Raw genomic sequence first — 19429 nt, forward strand, 5'->3', positions numbered from 1 at the left:
AATTTCCAAAGAGTTGCAAAAAAAGAAAACATGACAGAGTGCATTGAGTAATATATATTAAAATATAATTATGGCATTCGATCACTCGTATTTGCTTTGTTTTTAACTGATCGAAGTAATCCAATTTAATTGTTATAACCAACTTGCTGATGCTTTTTTCTTTGTCGTTTTTTTTACCAGAAAATATTCAAATCTTCCTGCCTGCTTGTTCAAAATCCCCCACCAAAAACGAACCCAGTCCTACATGGTTGAAAAGACGGAGTTAGGAAGCAAAAAATTGGTCGCTTTGCACAAGACAGAATGATTTATGCACAGGCCACCCTAGTCCTGCCTGCGCCTTTTGAGTGAATGTAAGAAACACCCGTCCGTCGAGTGTTTTATTTTTTGTTGAAAAATTTGGTAGTTTGAATATGCGTGCGGGAGAAAAAAAAAACAAAACATATATGCACTCACTGGTTGGCCATGTGGCCATTTATGGTGGATGTTTTTTTTTATTTTAAATTGTTATTTGCATTTAAACAACGTTAGTCAAAACAGTTGGCACAATAATATTGGAAAATTACACGACCACCTACCTGTTGCGAATGTTCCACCAACTGGTTACGTTTTGCTCGTGATAGATGTTTTTTGTGAATAGTTTGCAACTAACTCGCCAAAGTGTCACTTGGAAAAGTTCGCCAAAAATCACTGCACTTTGGGGGAAACTTTATTCCCACCGGCAACGCCCACGAAGATCGTACACCCGAAAAACCGTGGGATAAGCAAACTTAAAGTCACCGACCAGAGCACAAGAACACTGCACACACTCCCGGCGAGTATAAAAATTCCTCAGGAAAAGTATAAGAGGGAAAAAAAGCAGTAAAACCTTAGCCCGGGCGCACCGAAGGAGAACTGGATTCGCTTGCGTTACCGACGGACGTCGAAGGCACTACTGAAACGGCCCGAAACTCGCCGGCTTGTCGCGACCCAAAACGGGGACCCGGCGTCTCGGCCGGCCGGGCAAAAGAATCGCGGCGCGCAAAACAAGCCGAAGCCGGAGATGGAAACGCGGCGAAAGAAGAACAACACACATTAAATGTACGCCAACGAGACGCACTTTGCGGCGGATGCCACACGGACGCACTACTACCACCACCCGACGGCGCAGGCCAAGATGTGTATGCTCGCTGATGTGTGGGGCCCATCGACGGGAGCATAATCCATGGCAGCATCAACATGGAGCTCGCCTGATTGGAGCAAGCGCCATTTAATGGATGATTTGTTTGTTTTTGCTTCGTACTTGTAATAGATAATGTTTACAAAATTTCATTTAGATTTTTCTACAAATAAGACAGTTTCGTAAAAACCACAAAATACAAAATTTGTTCGTTTGTTTGTGGAAATTTTGGAAGTAATCGTATGTTTAGTTTAAACCTCGTTTTACTAGTTGTATGCAATAACTTCTTCCACATGTCCTTTACCAGAAAGAGTAAAAGGACCAATCGATGCAAACGAACACCGATTTACATCGAAGGGTTCATTATTGGCAAACAAGATCTACTTAGGCGCGATCCCCAAAACTTATGCTCCCCCGAAACGCTGCATCTGCGTGGCCGATGGTGTTGGTGTGACCGGACCGAGCAAGTCCCACACCCGCTGGACCAGTATCAGTGTGTGTTGTTCCTATTCCAGTAACAATTTTTTTGTGTTTTCCAAATTTTTTTCCCCCCGAATTCGCGATGTGCGATTCCCCAAAATAAAATTCACGCTTCGCGCACACAAAAGCCACAGCTGAACGTGCGGGTTACGTTAAAAACGCGGAAGTAAGAGGAAGAAACATCACGGACAGCACGTTAGTAGTTAGGGAAGGAGCGATAGAGCGAATAGCATTTCCACCTTCACCCACAACGATCCCCAAACCAAGCGTCATAATCATCTTCATCTGGCGGCAGGTCCGTCCACCCACAGCCAGCGCCATCACGGCCACAACAACCACGACGGGCCTACCTACCAACCCAGCTAAGGTCACATTCGCGAATATCAGGAAGGCAACGCGGTACGTTCTTTGGTAACGGGGCCGCGATGGGAAAGCGGTACGATCCGTATCGTTGCAGTATTGATATCAACTGAGAGATTGCAGTTTAAACATTTTCGCTTACCAATTATAAGTTTTTCTTTTATAAATTACGTCGTCGTACCTTAATGTACAGTTAAACAACAAACCCAGCACAAGATAAAACTTAAAAAGTTATCCATTAAAAGTACCATTGAATGTAACAAAGAGAACCATTTTGTTGAACTTCAATTGTACCAATTTTTATTTCTATGATAACTAAGGCAGCCTTTTGTCGAATACACAATTATTGTAAAAATAACAAAATAGAACTAGAATTCAATGCAATTAAAAAAGCTTACCTAGATTGCACATGGCAACGGATTATTTTCTTAATTCCATCCAGCGAGGTCGGAATAGCACCACCGCAAACAAGGACTGTAGTTTTGAGCTACATTGTTGAACTATTCGAAGTCTCTGATATGGCTGTGACATAGTGAAAATATAAGAACCGGATTGTAATGTATAAGTGCATAATATTATGAACTGTAATATACCTTCTAGTGCTGGAGAACTATTTTTAAAGATCTGTTACCCTTTACGTCCAATTAATCATTCAATTTGAAAAATACTTCTATTACCAACGTGACAAAAGCAACAATTTATTGTAGGAGGTATTTTCTTACAAGGATTTACTTTGTCCTCTCTTGGTGGCTTCTTCTTAGCAACGAAATCTTTCTAAATTTCTACTAAATAATTTTCATAAACTTCGTTAATGAAATTAGAGCCTTCTTTGATCGCTCGCAGCGACGCTAGGCTAGGCCTCGTATGCATACCATGGTTTGTCGCTAACGCGCTAGCGCTAACAACTTCATTTAAATGTTCTAATTTCTGAAAAAATTCCCGTGGTACGATCACACTCGATCGTTAGGTGGATGCAATCGTCGATTTCGTTAGCTTCTCCACCATTTCGGGACGGGACCGTCGTACACGATCGCGCGCTGGTCGCCGAAAAGGTTTGCAATTTTGTATGGTCTCGCGTCCATTGCGAACCGTCGTTTTTTGCTGTGTTTTAAATTTTCTTGTCCACACCGTTTGACGATGTTGCACAGTCGATTTTTTTTTTAAGGGAACCGATCGGCGACGATAAAACATAAAAAAAAAACTGAAAACAAAATTAAACCCATCGAGAGCGTCCCTACTGATGAATTTCGAACAAATGGAAGAAGTTTCACGCTGCAGCGTGTGCCGAACGGATTCCTACGCGCTGCCCTTTTCTGATCGAAAACCAGTATTTTTGGCAACCAAACCAGAAGGAAGGAAGGGGCACACAAAATGTAACTCAAATAAATAATAATGAAAGCATCGGGTCCTGGCTCCGACTCGTTAAAGTTGTTTTACCTTCGCGTTTATGTATGTGCACGAAGGAAATACACGCTCCGAAAAGCATAACCGGCTCTTCCGCTGGTACGGAGGAGCATGGTAGAAGTTTTATTTTTTTGTGCCAAGAAACATTAACGTTGTCGGGCAACCCTTTTTAGAAAGGGATTCTCCTTTTGATTTCGATGCATCTACTGCGAAACATATATGTATCGTCCCACTTTCAACGGTTGGGATAATTCGAGAATTGCGTTTCTCGTTTGTATGTTATCTGGGGGTTGGAGGCTGATTAAAACTTCATTCCTCACATGGTCTGGATCCGGTTTAAGCCCGCTCTCTGACATCTTGATGCAAACCAATTGGAAAGATTGTGGCGTAGGCAAGAGGATACGAAACCAAAATCTACCATTCGAATAAACTATTCAAAACCATTGTATTAAATTTTTCTAAACACAAAAGGCTTCCACTGCTTTATAACATCTGGGATGCGCTCGTGAACCTGGTAAGGGAAGCGTTACCAAAAAGCATAAAATAAAAAATAAAAACTTGTGCTTTATCTTTCATGTGTTAGTGAAGGAAACTCAACTCCGAACAAACAAACCCCTCGCAAAATGCAACCGACCACATTCAATTTAAACAACTTGCCTCCCAAAAATGGCATGTTCGCATTTGTTCGCACACAAAAAGAAGCGTGTTTCCTCTTTTTGCTCAAGATCCCACAACACATTGACACTCTATCGTAAGATGCAGATATGCATACATAATGAGGGAAGCCGACGAAACGAATACACAAAATATATAAAAGAATCAAATATCATTATTTTGTATGGGGTTGTCAAAGGAATTGTGCCAGTGTTTGCCCGTTAAGTGGCCTCCCTAACTGTACGCCGAAGGTACAATGCGGCAATGCGGAGTAATAATAAGATTGTGAATCAACAAGTGAAGTGGAAACGCATTGAATGATTGAAAAAAAAACTAAAGGAACTTTAAAATATAAATACATGAAAAAGTATGTTACATTAACTTATGAGAAAATTTTCTTTTATTTATATACTTCACATTTCGTGATCGATACATTCAGCTTAGATTTTCGATAAGCAACATTTATTTCACCACCACAATAATTCATAAAGATCCTAACAAATATGCTAGCGAAAATCGAACCTTGCTCCGCAATAAAAGTTACTGAATGTTTTCTGCATTGATTGTGTCCTAGTGATTTGGTTTGGCTTTAAGATCCTGTGCGTTTATTGTAAGTAAACGCATGAAAAATGGAGATGAGCGGTAAGCGCACAATTCCTTACAGTACAGACTACCGTACCTGGGGTTTATAAAAAAAAAACAACAGTAACAAACATTAGGCAGCGATTGCTATAGATTTACATGTAATGTATTTGTAGGACTGTGTACTGTGCGACAGTGTTTCGTTGTACGATAAATACGATTAATATGAATAAATGTTCATAGCTTGTAGTTCTGCAAAAAGTTTTTAGAATCTTAGGATCCTCGTTGGCCCTACTGTTTTGAAGAATTTAAGATTATTTTAGTAACTTGTTGTTATATCTGATCCTGGTACCGTTGAGTTTTAGGCAAAGTTTGGAGTTCAAAAGGCAATATGTTCCTCCTTTGTAATATAATAATGGAAAATTGTTACATAGTTTCAGAAAACATACCCGCGTTTACGGGAACCTTTAGTATGTGTAAATCGCTCCAAATTACTTTGAGTCCTCACGCACATGGTAAGCCTTGTTGCCAATGTGGAAAACAACCCCTATCCCCCCAACATTTCCTTTGCAACTCTTTAAACAACACTAATAAACAAAACCATGTGATCCAGAGCCAAAAAGAAATTGAATCAACTTTGATATTGAGAGATTCGATTCTTTTTACGCTTGTCGATAAAATCATGTAAAAGTTCTTTGGTGCCGGACTTAAGAACGTTTTCGTTAAACTCACCACTACCTCTCTTTTTCTGGTTGTGCATTTGGTACGTGCGTGTGTGGTTCGGTCTTTCGATGATGGCTCTCGTCGTAAAAACGTACATCTGGAATCACAGGATGGACGAACTCGGGTAATGGTGGGCAGACTTAAGTTTGTTAAGTATGTATGGTAACAATACGACTGGGAAGGATGAACGATGATGCGTGATCATCGTTGAATAATTCTGCCTTGGAACAGAAAAATGGCTCTTGTACGGGGCGGCTCAATTCCAGTTTTAGGAAGCACCGCATGAAAAGTAGTAAACATACACACCACGGATTCAACAGATCTAGAACATTCCCGGCCTGTCCTGTTCCTTGTTGCCGGACTTCTCGAAGAACATATAATCCTACGGAGAAAAAGAGAAAATCATGTACGTCATTTACCAGAATTCTTCTTATCGCATGGGAATGAGCTTATGCTTACGATCAAAAATAGTGCTCCAAGCAGGGTTGCCTTTACCCTGACGTCCAAATCCATCGGGAAGTTGATGCCGAAATGATCCGCATCAGTGAACAATTCGCGCCCTAGCCCGGACCACTGCTTGCTGATCTTACCCACCTGTGCACCATTGGTGGAGAGCACCTGTTTGTACGGAAGAGAGATTTCATTAGGATTGCACCAATGACGTACTAAACTACATGAGACGCATACCTCAAACTCTACATCACCACAAATGCTGAACGTGCAGAACGGTCCGGAAATTTTGAGTACCGTTTCGCCGTTCTGATCCTTGATGCTGAACTGCGGCGTGAGAATGGACCAGTCCTGCTCGACGTATCCGATCACGTTACCGGGCGGTGCGGTCACCTCCATGGTCTGCAGGCAGCACGGGAACCAGCAGGAGCTGCAGCGCAGCGGTCGGTTGAAGTGCAGCACCTCGTTCTGGAACGTGTCCATGATCTTCATGTCGAAGGCGCGAGCCGCCCCACAGCACATACGGTTGCAGCAGCCAGTGTCCTCCGCCGCCCAGTACACCTTCTGGCCGAGTGTGTTCTTAATCGTGTACTTGTTCGCCGTCTCGAAGCCGGTGAACGCCTCCAGCAGCTCCACCTTCTGGTGCACGAGCAGCTGGTCAATGGCAGTAAGGTATTCCAATCCGGGCGGACAGTTCGGTATCCCTTGCGGAATAGGCATCCAACCACCTGTTATTAAAGTAGATCAAAGAAGTACACAAAATATTAGATGAGTTCACATAAAATCTGGCTTTAAATAAATTGTATCTATTTGTACGTAGCACAACTTCATACATAATACTTTTTAATAACTAAACTTGTCGGTACACAGTATGAGGGGAGCTTTCAATTGCATCAAGCGTCTCCAAGCAAGAAACTGATAGTTCACACTTTTTCCTTGAAAAATTAGTCCAACCAAACTTGATAACCTAAATAAGTCAACTGCAACATAAAGCTACAAAAAACTGTAATCCCAAGCATATCGATGGGATGGATGGAGCCGATCACCGAAAGAACCAAAGAAGAAGAAAAAACAACATATACAGAAATCGTTACTGACTTAGCCGTGAGGTTCAAATTTACAGTGACCGGCACGGAAAAGTGCCCACCTCGATTTTTTTTCATTTTCGCTCAATATCTTTTTCGTAATCCAACTAAATACACTGCAAATATTTTTTGTATCTCATGTTCTTTATGAGATTCACCTATGAGCTAGCGACAATAAACATATGTTAATTTTGAGAAAAAAATTATTAAAAACTTGTACCCAAAAAAGCAGTGACAAGAAAAAGTGCCCATTTCAGTTATTCATTAGTATACACAAAAATAAGTAAAAATAAATGTATTTTGATATATTTTAGTGTTCTCTTTTAACTTTTAGAACCAGCTGAAGGCGCTTTGGCATGCTTTCTACTAGGATTTTTAGTTTTTGGGGATTTTATTCTTCTCAAGCGCGCATCAGAGCTTCAAAATTGTCGTTTTTATTCGATACATCAGTTTTGTCCACCATCGGCATCGAGAATTGCCCACAAATTCTTAACCTCCGGGCTCTGAGGAGGTCATTTCAACAGTTTTGTCCGACAAGACGGGAAGAAAGACTTCGTCTTCTTGGCAGTATGTCGAACTTGGCCCCGCCGGGCTGCGTGAAACTTGCCCCCGCCGGGAGAACGAACTTCTCTTCAAGGCCCGTCAGGATCAGTGAAATCTCCAGATTTTGTTGCAGGATGTTTATGTTTATGTTGTAATCTGCAGTTTTAACACCGTTAATGTTCCCAAGGCTCCCAACTCCACTAGACGAAAAACAACACCAGACCACCATATTGCTCCCTTCATGGCATACTGTGCCCTGTATGAGGCGAACCTGCAGCATTGCCTCCTGAACCGTTTTCCAGTACTCTAGAGGCATAGCAGCATGTTCCTCAGCAAGCTTAAGACGCTTGGCCTTATTGGTCATGTCCATATAAAGAAGCCTCCTAGCAAGTCTGCTCTGTAACCCGTATGCAACAAGCCGACGACGGATAGTTCTTTCGAAAACTGATGAGTGAAGTGTTTCCATGACCTCTCTGGCAGTAACTTTTGTATTTTTTTGATTTCACGAATGATCTTAGTGTCCATGCGTGCATCTGTTTTGCACATGTCTCCCCTACCAGGGCGATCCGCCTACGTTTAAAATTTCATTGTGATTTTTCCTACCGCTGCCTTGTGGATTTCGTGCTTTGAATGAATTACTTTAATGTAAATGAATGTCATAAAACATATTTTATGGAATGTAATTTATTGTAACACTCAAATTAATGAGACACCAAAACCTGATATTAACAAATTGTATATCTACAACCAAACATGAATTAAACACGTGATCATACATGTATAAACATCAGAAATGGTGCTAACAAACCTAAAAAATATTAAAACGCAATAAATTGGTTAGCCCTCAATGGAAAAGTTTATGCCAAACTCGAAATTTCGAAGTGGGCACTTTTTCTTGTCACTGCTTTTTTGGGTACAAGTTTTTAATAATTTTTTTCTCAAAATTAACATATGTTTATTGTCGCTAGCTCATAGGTGAATCTCATAAAGAACATATAAAACGAGTTACAAAAAATATTTGCAGTGTATTTAGTTGGATAAAGAAAAAAAAAATTGAACGAAAATCAAAAAATTTCGAGGTGGGCACTTTTCCGTGCCGGTCACTGTATGGCTTAGTTCAGTTGGCAGGTAATAGAATAAAAAAAACATAGAAATCCCAATCCCAAGAATGAGTAAAAGAGTTATTAGTTGCCAGAAAGATTTGAAACCTTATCGAGGAATCGCATCCTAAAGACGGATTGGAGTCACAACCAGATACAAAAACATCATAAACACACTTTCTCTCTAGTTTATTTACGTTCTTTATTCCCTTTATGGGATTTGGGTCACTGTTTGAGATTCGAATACCTGATTAGGTTTTGCAACCCTAATTGGGATTCGATTTGTTAGCTGAATAAAAATCACTGTAGCCACTAGTGACTCTTTTTCTCACTTTTGGGTTTCGAATTCCTACTTCGGATACGGATCCTTCCTTGGGATTCGAATCGCTATGGCGACGAGAAATCTTCTTTTCTGATTCTCTAGGTTGGGTTTCAAATCCCAATCCGTGAGGATCCGTCAGAATCAAGCAATTCAATAGCTCTTACTCATAACGCACATCACTAGTCTGAATACCGTGACCCTTTCTCCTGAAAAAAAACCAAATTTAAAGTAAATCCACAACCGAGGGATGAGGGATATTGATTAGTATTGTAAGATTGCAGCAACGACCTAACAAGTCTAAATCATGCAACCCTGTCAGACAAAATTCGAGTGACGATATGCGTACGATATTGAAAGTACGTGCCATCAAACATGTTTGTTTAGGTGCTCAGGACAGACAGTGCAGTTGTTTGGATGTTTCCTTTTTCCACAAATCAAACCATCCTCAAACCATGACACGACGATTTCTGGGTTTTTTTATGAAAACGTTTTTAACTATCCTTTCACAGGCAACTCGTGTTTACGGTCAAACACATTCCCATTTGCGTGATGATCTCACGTCCCACATCAAGGGAAAGATAAGATAACTAGCACGCTAAACCAACAGTTCCTTCCAACGCGGATCACAAACCTGCGCTCCTCGTCCGTGATCAGATGCTCGTAACCCTTCGCTTTGGCCGACTTTCGAACGCCCGGAATAAACCGTAGTATCCGGCGGATCGATGCCTTGCCCTGGCGGACGTGCAGCTGCCGGCCGAGATCGAACATCTTTTCTTCCAGGTAGCGCAGCAGAAAACGTGCCCGGTGTTGCGCCGAACTGCCACTCCTAGGAATCCTTTCCTGCGCCACACTTTCCGCCACACTCACTACTGAACCGAACTCTGGCACCGGCGTGGTCAACACAGGGTTTCGATCGAAAGACTCATCCATTTGACGAACCATAGTGTATGTCGAACTGAAGCACTAAATCACTGAACTGCAATGGGTCTACAACTAATCCTCTCGAGCTCTCGCACAGGAATGAAACAAGGTTCACACCTCCCTGGTGGATGCTGTAATGTCTGAGACTAACCAGAGTCACTCCATACGAGCAATTGGATTTAATTTGACCTTATCATTGCCTATTAGCCTGCACTACAATAATCTCCCGTCCGTTCGGTTATGTTTGGATGCCCTGCTTGCAGCAACACAACCGTTCGCCCGGTCGATCTCCACGCTACTCGGCATGATCGTATGCAGGAAGATTCCCAGATCTGGTCGGTTCCGCCAAACGAGGTGATTTTATTGTACCCAACAGGGAACGTCTTGATAAGAGCGCACTGAAGAAGGAGAGCTTGATATCATAATTTAAATAAGGCTGGATGGCATTGTAAGTGCCCTCCGCGACACAGAAAATCTTCTACCCCGTGATCCTGCAGTGCGCCATGCAGAGTAAAAAGGCAAACATTCTTGTTATTGTGAGATTTATTTAAAATCTTCGATCCATTCCACTGGCTCTAATCAGCGACCCGACAGACGATGGACGTCCACTTGCAGTAGAGAACATAGATAGTGAGTCCCGCGGGAGTTTACCCGTACGATGCAAGAGGGCATGCATGCGTGCATTTTCCCCTGACCTAAAGGGTCGACGAAGTCCATGAGTGGAACGAAACCGTTGGTAAAGGGTTATTGAACCAATTCTCAGTGGTTACCTTATCGGGCGATGTTCGTTAGCAAAGATTCCTCTTTTTACACCGGTTGATGAAGAGCAGGGGTGTCAAACGGAAATTATATTCAACGTCAAAGGCGACACGACACGTACATTTATAAACAATCAAAGGTTGCTACTCATGCTACATATAAGTCCAGTATGACGCTCTGTTGAAAATCATATTTTTTAGGCGTCAAAAAATAATATCAATAGCTCCGGAACATGACGCAAGGTACCACAAAGACTTTAGGTGGAGCCTGAACTGTGCCATTCACTGAAAATGTTTGTTTGTATACTAACAAGTAGACTTATCCATTGTTTTGATAATCTACTCAATCCAAATAACCATCCGTTTGAGTAAGATAATGTCCCAAGAGCAAAACTATTTCGAGTGATAAATAACTATTTAAAATCTAAGTAAAAACATATTGCTCCTATCAACAGATCAAAGGTTAAAACATGTTTACAAAAGTTTAAAAGAGAATATATAATATGAAAAATTGTAAGACAAATAATTCTAAGTTATAAACACATGGGAGGCAAGATATCTGACGACATTCTGAGAAAATAATGCCTTTTTCGACGGGAATCCATACTAAAGTAGCCAACATATTGAATGAAGTGAATAATTTACGACTGGAGTTGTGTAATTTAGATTCAGATGCATGAATCTGAATGATTCTTGACCTCGTAAGAGATTCATGAATCTTTCAATGCAAGATTAATCAATTGATGAAAAGTGATAAGCCAAAAATGGGTGGAGGGAGCCGTTTTTTTTTTTGCTCGCATGATCGACGCCAATGAAAGTATCGTGGCGATTCGCGAAAGATCCATGAAAGATTCATGAAGATTCATTAAGGTTTCGAAAGATTCATAAACGTTTGAAGATTCGAATCCCAAAAGATTAATGAATCCATCGCAATGAATCCTAGGTGGAAGATTCATATGCATGAATCTCGTCAAAAGATTCATATGAATGAATCTCGCCAGAAGACTCATAAGGCACAACACTATTAACAACCCCAGGATACCAAATGGCGCGGTTCAGATCCTTTACATCTTCGAATGACGTTTTGAGCAACCGCGTTGTGAAAGCTTTCGTTTACTTTATTATACGTTTAAATATGTTGATGTACTTTTCTGTTTCAAAGGTCTTCACACATCTACATTTCGGGGGCTGTTAAAATTCTCCCTAATGCATTAACAGATCCTTATGGGATCGTGTATGAAAACATAACAATATTGGAAGTAAATAAACATAACGATTCTCTAACCTAATGTGTAATTCTGATATTATGCTGACTAGACATGACCTGCACCACCGATCTATCAACTGTTTCAACATGGTGTTGACTCTAACATACGCTCCATACATTGCTACACAAGCTTTATCAATTTTCTGTAAGTGCACACATGCTCTAAGCGGTCACAACAGTTAAGGTCCGCCCTTGTGTCCGTACATTTGACTCATTGAAACTAGCTATTGTGCCACGTCTGTCCCCCTAAGCCATTTGACCTTATCTGTTACGTTTCCGGTTCCCCTTCGGAGGAAATTATGTCACACTGTAGTTGATTAATCGGTTACGTTTGGCTACGCTAGGCAACGATGCAACGAAACATTTCGTTTAGGAAAATAAATATCATTCACCCATTGTATTTTATATGGCTTTGCGAAAGCTTTGCTTCGTGAGAGGCAGATACCCGGACGCAGAAGTTATGCTTCTAGCTTAATTTATACAATCGTCTCACCTGGTGGCGCTTGGATCATCATTGGCTGCGGATGTCCGGGCATTCCCGGTTGCACGATGACCGGCTGGTAACCTCCTCCGTATGGCTGATTCGGTGCGTACATCTGTGGTGCCTGTGCGTATCCCTGTTGCTCATATCCTGGCATCGGTTGCCCATATCCGGGCTGTGCCGGTGGATACGGGGATCCCTGCAAGATCGGAAGCGAATTAACATCTTTCTTTCAATTGCTTCGTTTCGGGAGGCAGGGAAGGAAAAAAGAGACCGAGAGGGAAAGGAAGATGCAACGCAAGAAAACATGTAATTACCCAATAACCTCCTTGCTAATGGAAGCAAACAATTGCGAAATGAAGTACATCCACGACATCGAAGAAACGTCCAACACCGATAAGAAATGGATAAGACATTGTAAATGATAACAGAAAATACTTAAAATGAAAAGAAAAGCACGTGCTAATCGAAGCTCACAAACAAAATACAATCCTCATACAAATACAATAATCCTCAACAATGAAGACATTGCAATACAAACGTAGTTATCGTTATCGCAACGGATAACGGAAACCGATCGGTTGCATAACTGAGCGTGATAAGGTGTGTTAGATAAGCATCTAATTGATTTGAAGCGAAACTAGAAGATTGAGATGCAACAATAAGTTAATACCCACAAATTAGACCCAAAGCGGACATCAAACAAAAACCTTAGCAATAAGTATGACAGCAGGGTTAGGCACAATCTATCAAACCATCACGCATGTTGTTAAGAACATTGTAAATTATCTTGGTTTACTTAAAGCAACTAAATAATATATAACAATATAAAAATCTACCGTCAAATGTGAACCTCACACACAAACCATTCTATAAAACAAGCACTAACCGCAACTTAGTCATAGAACGGATTTGATCTTATTTTTCACACCTCACCTCTTCTTTTTTGTGTTCCATGGGCTCCTCTTAACACGATCGCGCTAAAAACGGTTCGAAAATGCACCAAACCGTACCGATGTGGGGTGATTAAAGTAATAAATACTTCCGGTCAAAGTGGGAGAGCTAGCAAAAATTGAACCAATCGCAAAGCGATGAAAAACTCAACTGAACATATCCCTCATCGTTCGAAAGCTATGCAACCACCATCACCACACCCGAGGCAGCCGATACGAGACAATGTTATCAAACATTCATACACCCCAGCGTTGTTGACAAACTCTGTATTTTTTCGTGTAGCGCACTTCCCGGCGAGCACGAAATGGTGCGTTGGGCAGTACATATACCATTTGTATAGATAATATCCCCTCTATAGGATGTCGATGGTGTGGTGTTTTAGCCAGTGAATCATCGGATGAATAAGTTTTCCGAGGATCGTTGTGAAATACTGTTCCGTTTGCGTCAATCTAATGCCGCATCCAATCATACAACTTATCTGAGAGACTTATAGGAACGCATATGAACTACTACAAAAATCGTCTTCTTTTCTGCACCTCATCATCAATCTGATCAATCAAGCATACGGTGATATTCATCACACAGGTGAAGATCGCGTGCAAAAGCCCCACTTGCTGATATCACTGAATTATTATCTATCCATCAGCCAATGTTCTGGCAATCCACTCGCTATGCTCGAATCGCTGTGTAGGTGCACCATTCAGCGTGAATCAACGATCATCAAAGCAGTTTTTGCTTCGAGATTTGAGTTTGTTTAATTTACGGATCATGGTACATCAGCGGCTACACACACACAAGCGTCTCTGCAATGCGCAAATGTATGCAAATAAAATGCACTCCGGTAGTAAGAGGAATTTTAAGTAGTCAAGCAAATCGACTATTTCTTTTTTATTTCCTTTTAAATGCTGTAAAATATTACAATCGTCTTCTTGGCTTAACGACCGCCTTGGTCATGCCTTCCCCCGTTAAAAAGTTAACCACGCTAATTGAATGAAGTAAATTTTCTTGTAAAGTTACATCTTTTAAGTATTTCAAACAATATTGCGACGGCCAGTCAGCCGGCCTTACGGTCCTTGGCCGAAACTTCAGCCATAGCCAGCAAAATCAATCGTGTAAGGATATTTTTCAGTTGTTGTGAGGCATTCATGACCAATAAAATGTTGGAATAGGTCCTACCTTTAGGTGTAGTAAATGTGTTTTCGATTGGTTGTAGTCGAGAGGCATAAGGAAGGTTAGCAGTGCGGAGTATATCAATTATATTTGACCCGTTCAACTTCTCCGATTCTCTTTGCGCAGGATTTACTGTGGCCAGGTATGTCCAAACCACTGACTAAATTTAAAAGAAATGCTGTATTTTCAACAGAAAGTTGTAAGCGTTTTCCGTTTTTACATGAAAAGTCGATGAAATTTGTCTATTTTTTTAATGCAAACCTTCGTCAGTCCTGTCGTACAGGGGAGGGTCTGATTACGGTTGGGATTCAAATCTACGCCATCGAGGTGGTGAGCCGCAGCGCTTTTTAACCGCTACATATATAAATATACTTTTCGGCGTTACATATATAAATTACCTTACATACATCATAAATTACCCGAACTACTTGACAAACATTGGAGCAGAATTTCATTAACACATTCCAACACCATTTGCATACTAATGGTATACAATAACATTAAAACGGAAAAAATAAATGTTCAACTCAACTGTTAGGTGTAACTAAATAACTAACAAGCAAAATTAAAAGAATGCATGAAACCAATAAAAAGATCACCGGTGAGCATCGAAACGAAACAAACATAGCGTTATTGAACATGGAAACGAATTGGCTCAAACTTACCGTGCCCGGTGGGGGATATTGTGCCGGTGGATAACCACCTCCTTGTGGCGGGGGATATCCTGCACCCTGGTCATAGCCCTGGTACTGTGGGGCGTACGGAGCGTACGGGGCCTGCGGCTGTTGCTGCATATCGTTGCTCGTACACGGTTAGTCGGTTGACAACCGAGAAGAAGGTGGCTCAAATTCCGCACAATCAGTACACGAATGGAAAAATCAACGGGGTATTCTCACCCCTGACCGGAAGACGCACGTGCGCTGTGGAAGATACAGGAAAGTAAAAAGAGTGAGAGGGTAAGATAAGAGGGTGAATTGTCAAATAGCGAGTAGCAATCAGGTTATTTTTAGGATGTTGGGAAAACCATGTGATAACAAATGCATTTTTTTCGATCTTCGTACAGTGCAAAAGTAAGCAAAACGAAGAATATTGTACTAAATCCATCGGGAGGTAGGATTTTAAACTCAACTGTTTGCTAGTGTTTGCAACAAAAATATGGTAACTAATCTTCAACAATCTTATCGCCTCTGTATATCGTACGAACAATGCCAAATCGCATGAAACGCCCAAGTCATCTCTGAATATTTGGTAAAAAATGAAATAAATAATTCGTTCAATAATGTCAAATTAATGTGGTGCGAACCTTTCCAAACATGTTACAGTTAAAATAAGACAAGAAGCCTATCAGTATGAAAAACAAAGGAATTTTATGGTTTTGTATAAAAAAGTTATGTTTCGAAAAGTTGGGGTTGGGTATTATCCCGTTTAAAGTATCTTTTTTTAACGTGAAACATTCTTCAAGGCAACTAGCATAAGTTAGGAAGATAAATATCGTTTTTCAAATTCGGTAAATTAATCTGTACACTATATATAAAATATCATATAAAACAAAAATTAATTGAAAAAAAAACAAGTTTATAGCAAAACGGGTAAAAATTGCTAGACTTTTGAAAAAAAAAGTTATACAAACCAGATTTTGTATACGTTAAAAAATGTTAAATGAATTGGTTGTAGCCAAAAATTTCAGAAAAAATGTATAACAAAAAACTTATTTGGTTGAGGTCCTGGCGTATTTAATTAGGTTCATTTAGAAAAAAGTATACCTATTAATGGTACCTATCGCGAACCAAGTTAACAACCGGTCGATAAACATATCGACCGATATAATGACAGTAATGGCGGAATGGTATCGCAACGCATCAAATTTATCAACCCGTAAAAACGCGTGTACAATTGCCATGGCTACCGTACAAATCGTGGGGAAAAAATCGAGCAGTTGTTAAAAAAGTCTTTAATTTGCATCGCGAACGAAACATTTTTTTTATATCGACCGATATATTTAACTACTGCCTCAACCCATCCGATATACTGAAAAGAGCTGTTGACCGTGGAAAGATTTATTTTAAAAAATGTAAAAATGTTATTCTGTGTTAATTTTTTGCTCTCTTATTATTTTTTAACCACTTTAGTCCATCAAAAAATTTATTTTTCTGGTGAAATTTTTTTTTGTTTTAAAATTTGTTTTTTTATTTAACCGCCTACACGGGTAGTTATTGTAGTTTTATATTCAAAAAACAATTGATTGGATTGTCGTATCGGCGTGAAACTTTTAGAATGCCTAGAAATAGTAATTTTCTATCGTTTTGCTAAAAAAAACGTTTTTAAACAAATTTAAGTAATTTTTATTTGCCGTTGTCGGTCGATACCCCTCAAACGTTCCGTATTTCTCGTACTTCGGACCAATTTTAATTTTATAGAGATGTCGGATCGATTTTATAATTTCAAAAATTCATTAAGTATATTAATTTGAGGTTCCAAAAAATTTCAACGGTATAAAAAAATGAGTATTTTTCTTTTGTACAGTTATGCATTGTGTTCCCTGTTCTTATAGATTCACGTATTTTGTTTTTTGGTTCCTGCATTAGCACCCGTATCGTGGAAGGAGACACCGTTTTCGCAATTTCCGTTCACTTCCTGCTTGCCAAGAACATCTCTAACTGTTACACCACTTCGCCTAAGACAAAGTTTTGTGATTGCCCAGTATTTTTCATTGGGGCGAAGCTGTGGCAAATTTGGTTTTGGTATAAAATGAATCTTATTGACCCTGTACCACTCTAAGACAACCTTAGAATTATGGCAGGTCAAAAACTTGATAGAAAAAAGTACGTGAATGTATAAGAAAGAAATAGAAAAATAGAAATATTCGTTGCTTAATCATCCATGGTTTTAAAGGATAAGCAGAGTCCCCTAAACAACAATAAAAAAATCATAAATATTGGGTACAAGAATATCATATGTAAATAGACAAACCCAACAGCTTCATCGTTCGGTCACCACTGTTTCATTTTTCTTCTAAGTATAAAGATATTGGGCTTGTATTGTATTATCTACAAATAGGATCATTTGCCTGTGGTCACATATCTAGAAGATCATTATCAACAAGCATTTTATAAAGAAGTGTTAAATTTAATATTTACCATTAAAGCGTTTAAACTGTAAAACCCTTTTCTATTCAAATATTGAATTGGGTTGTCGTAAAGTGCGACAATTCTGATGTGAGTTCCATCGGTGCACATAACTACACAAGGACAGGTAATTTTTTACAAAAAAATCTCCTGGCGTCTGCTTTTTCGTCGGCAGTCATATCCATGGTTATGAAATCCGCTAGTTCACGTTCCAACGCGGCTAGAGTTTGATCTAGCGTTTCAGAAAAAGTAGATTGGGCAATTGCCATAGTAAAATCGATACCAACACTTAGTTAGTACGACCCTTGAGCAAAAAATCTTTGTTCCACAATTTTTCTTCCGCCGATAACCCACGCTTATGCTTATGCTAGTTCCACTTTGGCAAGGATTTCTTCAAACACCCTCTTCGGAACTCGGTAATTGTTAATGAAGCTGAAAAAGGAACATGTTAAAACAGTGGCAACGATTGTTGAGCCAATACGCTTACGTTTTATCCGATAATTCAAGCGGATCAAAATGCTTCTTCAATCGCCTACGGTATGCTGCTAGATTTATCTCCTCTTCATTCTCCGCATCATTTAAAAAGAATAATGAATTTATCATTCAAATCTTTTGGATGCTTCACGAACTAAAATGCTTCTCGATACGATAGAAGTCGCACTAATTGTAGCGTTGTTAAAAGTAAACAAACTCTAGGTTTCCATGGTAATTTGACAGACGGCGAAACTACTCGATAGGTATTTTTATGGGTTGTTATAATTTTACCGACTGCTCAGTTGAATACATTCGCGATACCAATTCGAGTAGATAAATTTATCGGTCGATATAATCAAACGGGTTGGTAAATTTTACCGACTGCTTTCGCGATAGGTACCAATGTTCGAACATAAAAGCAACGAGAATGAAAAAAGGGTTTGCTTTATTCTGCGTTATTTATGTCCTACTATTTAACATATATTGAATTAAAGTAAGAAAGTTAAATATTGCAAATGTAGTAAGTATATCATGAACAATTGATCCCAAAATTAAATTCATTTAAATGGATTCAATTAAAAATCTATTTAGGTTCAAACGGACACAATACTTTGTTCAATAAATAATCGTGATAGCAAACCTATTGGCCACGTTTAGGAGTTACAAATGGTGTTAATGACATTATTTGCCTTGAGTATTTTCCTACCCCAGAAGCCCAAGCGATTGAAAAGAAAACTTGATTACATTCGCTAGCCCTACCGGGCCGTAAAGACCTTGTCCCACGAACGATTTCCACGTTGTTCCACTTCTATTCTCACGCACTTCAGATCTTCCATAACTTGAAGCCAGTCGAGGGGGTTCTCCGGCTTCCAAACCCTCGGCCAAATAGTATATTGATCCAAACTATGTTGGCTACCCACTACATCACGCAAGGTTCCCAGCTCGGTCGCCGTGTAGCTGTCGGCAGAAAGCCGGCTCGCTTCCATTACAGCGAAAGTGAACATAAACTGACACTGGCCGCCAAACTGGCGCGCCATTACGTCATTCAGCCCTCCTCCACCCCGGGGCCCAACTGCGCGCGCGTGGCCATATCTAATCGGTGCACCACCACTAACGCTAGCCAAGAAACGACCGTCAAACACAACGGGACCACCACAACACAACTGCCAATGCAAGTCGTCGTATTAAGCGTTATTTGTTTTTTTTTTGTATCTTTTTTGGCGGATTTGTCCGCGTACGAGATGGTTGAAAGCCGCACAGAACCCTCAACAACGGTTCCCCATTTAATTTTGACCTTCGAAACGCGGGTTAGTGTTCGTGTTCGAAGCCACATCGCTCCCACTTTGCGTTGCATTTGCCAACCGGAGGCGCCTCCCTTAGCGCCGGTTATTCCGACAATCTGCCATCCTACACATTGTTT

The 19429-nt window shown here is 40.2% G+C and overlaps 1 protein-coding gene and 1 pseudogene across 1 annotated transcript; both read right to left on the reverse strand.

Annotated features, from left to right (window-relative positions):
• Positions 1-5607: 5607 nt before the first annotated feature.
• Positions 5608-15326, reverse strand: LOC131281319 (phospholipid scramblase 2). Its single transcript, XM_058310637.1, has 5 exons — positions 15076-15326; positions 12299-12485; positions 6047-6537; positions 5819-5977; positions 5608-5741 (listed from the first exon to the last, which is right to left on the reverse strand). Exons 1-5 carry the CDS (start codon positions 15202-15204, stop codon positions 5682-5684), a joined length of 1026 nt encoding a protein of 341 aa, XP_058166620.1. The 5' UTR covers positions 15205-15326; the 3' UTR covers positions 5608-5681.
• Positions 15327-17517: 2191 nt separating this feature from the next.
• On the reverse strand, positions 17518-18138 carry LOC131294034 (putative nuclease HARBI1; annotated as a pseudogene).
• Positions 18139-19429: the final 1291 nt, after the last annotated feature.

The sequence above is a fragment of the Anopheles ziemanni genome, chromosome 2, assembly GCF_943734765.1.
Source record: "Anopheles ziemanni chromosome 2, idAnoZiCoDA_A2_x.2, whole genome shotgun sequence".
NCBI lineage: Eukaryota > Metazoa > Arthropoda > Insecta > Diptera > Culicidae > Anopheles > Anopheles ziemanni.

Excerpts from the sequence above, each read along its gene's own strand:
- LOC131281319 (XM_058310637.1), bottom strand. The coding sequence starts at position 15,204 with ATGCAGCAACAGCCGCAGGCCCCGTACGCTCCGTACGCCCCACAGTAC. Across the intron at positions 12,486-15,075 it reads AATATCCCCCACCGGGCACG|GGATCCCCGTATCCACCGGC; the intron begins GTAAGTTTGAGC and ends CCGATCTTGCAG. Across the intron at positions 6,538-12,298 it reads GATGATCCAAGCGCCACCAG|GTGGTTGGATGCCTATTCCG; the intron begins GTGAGACGATTG and ends CTTTAATAACAG.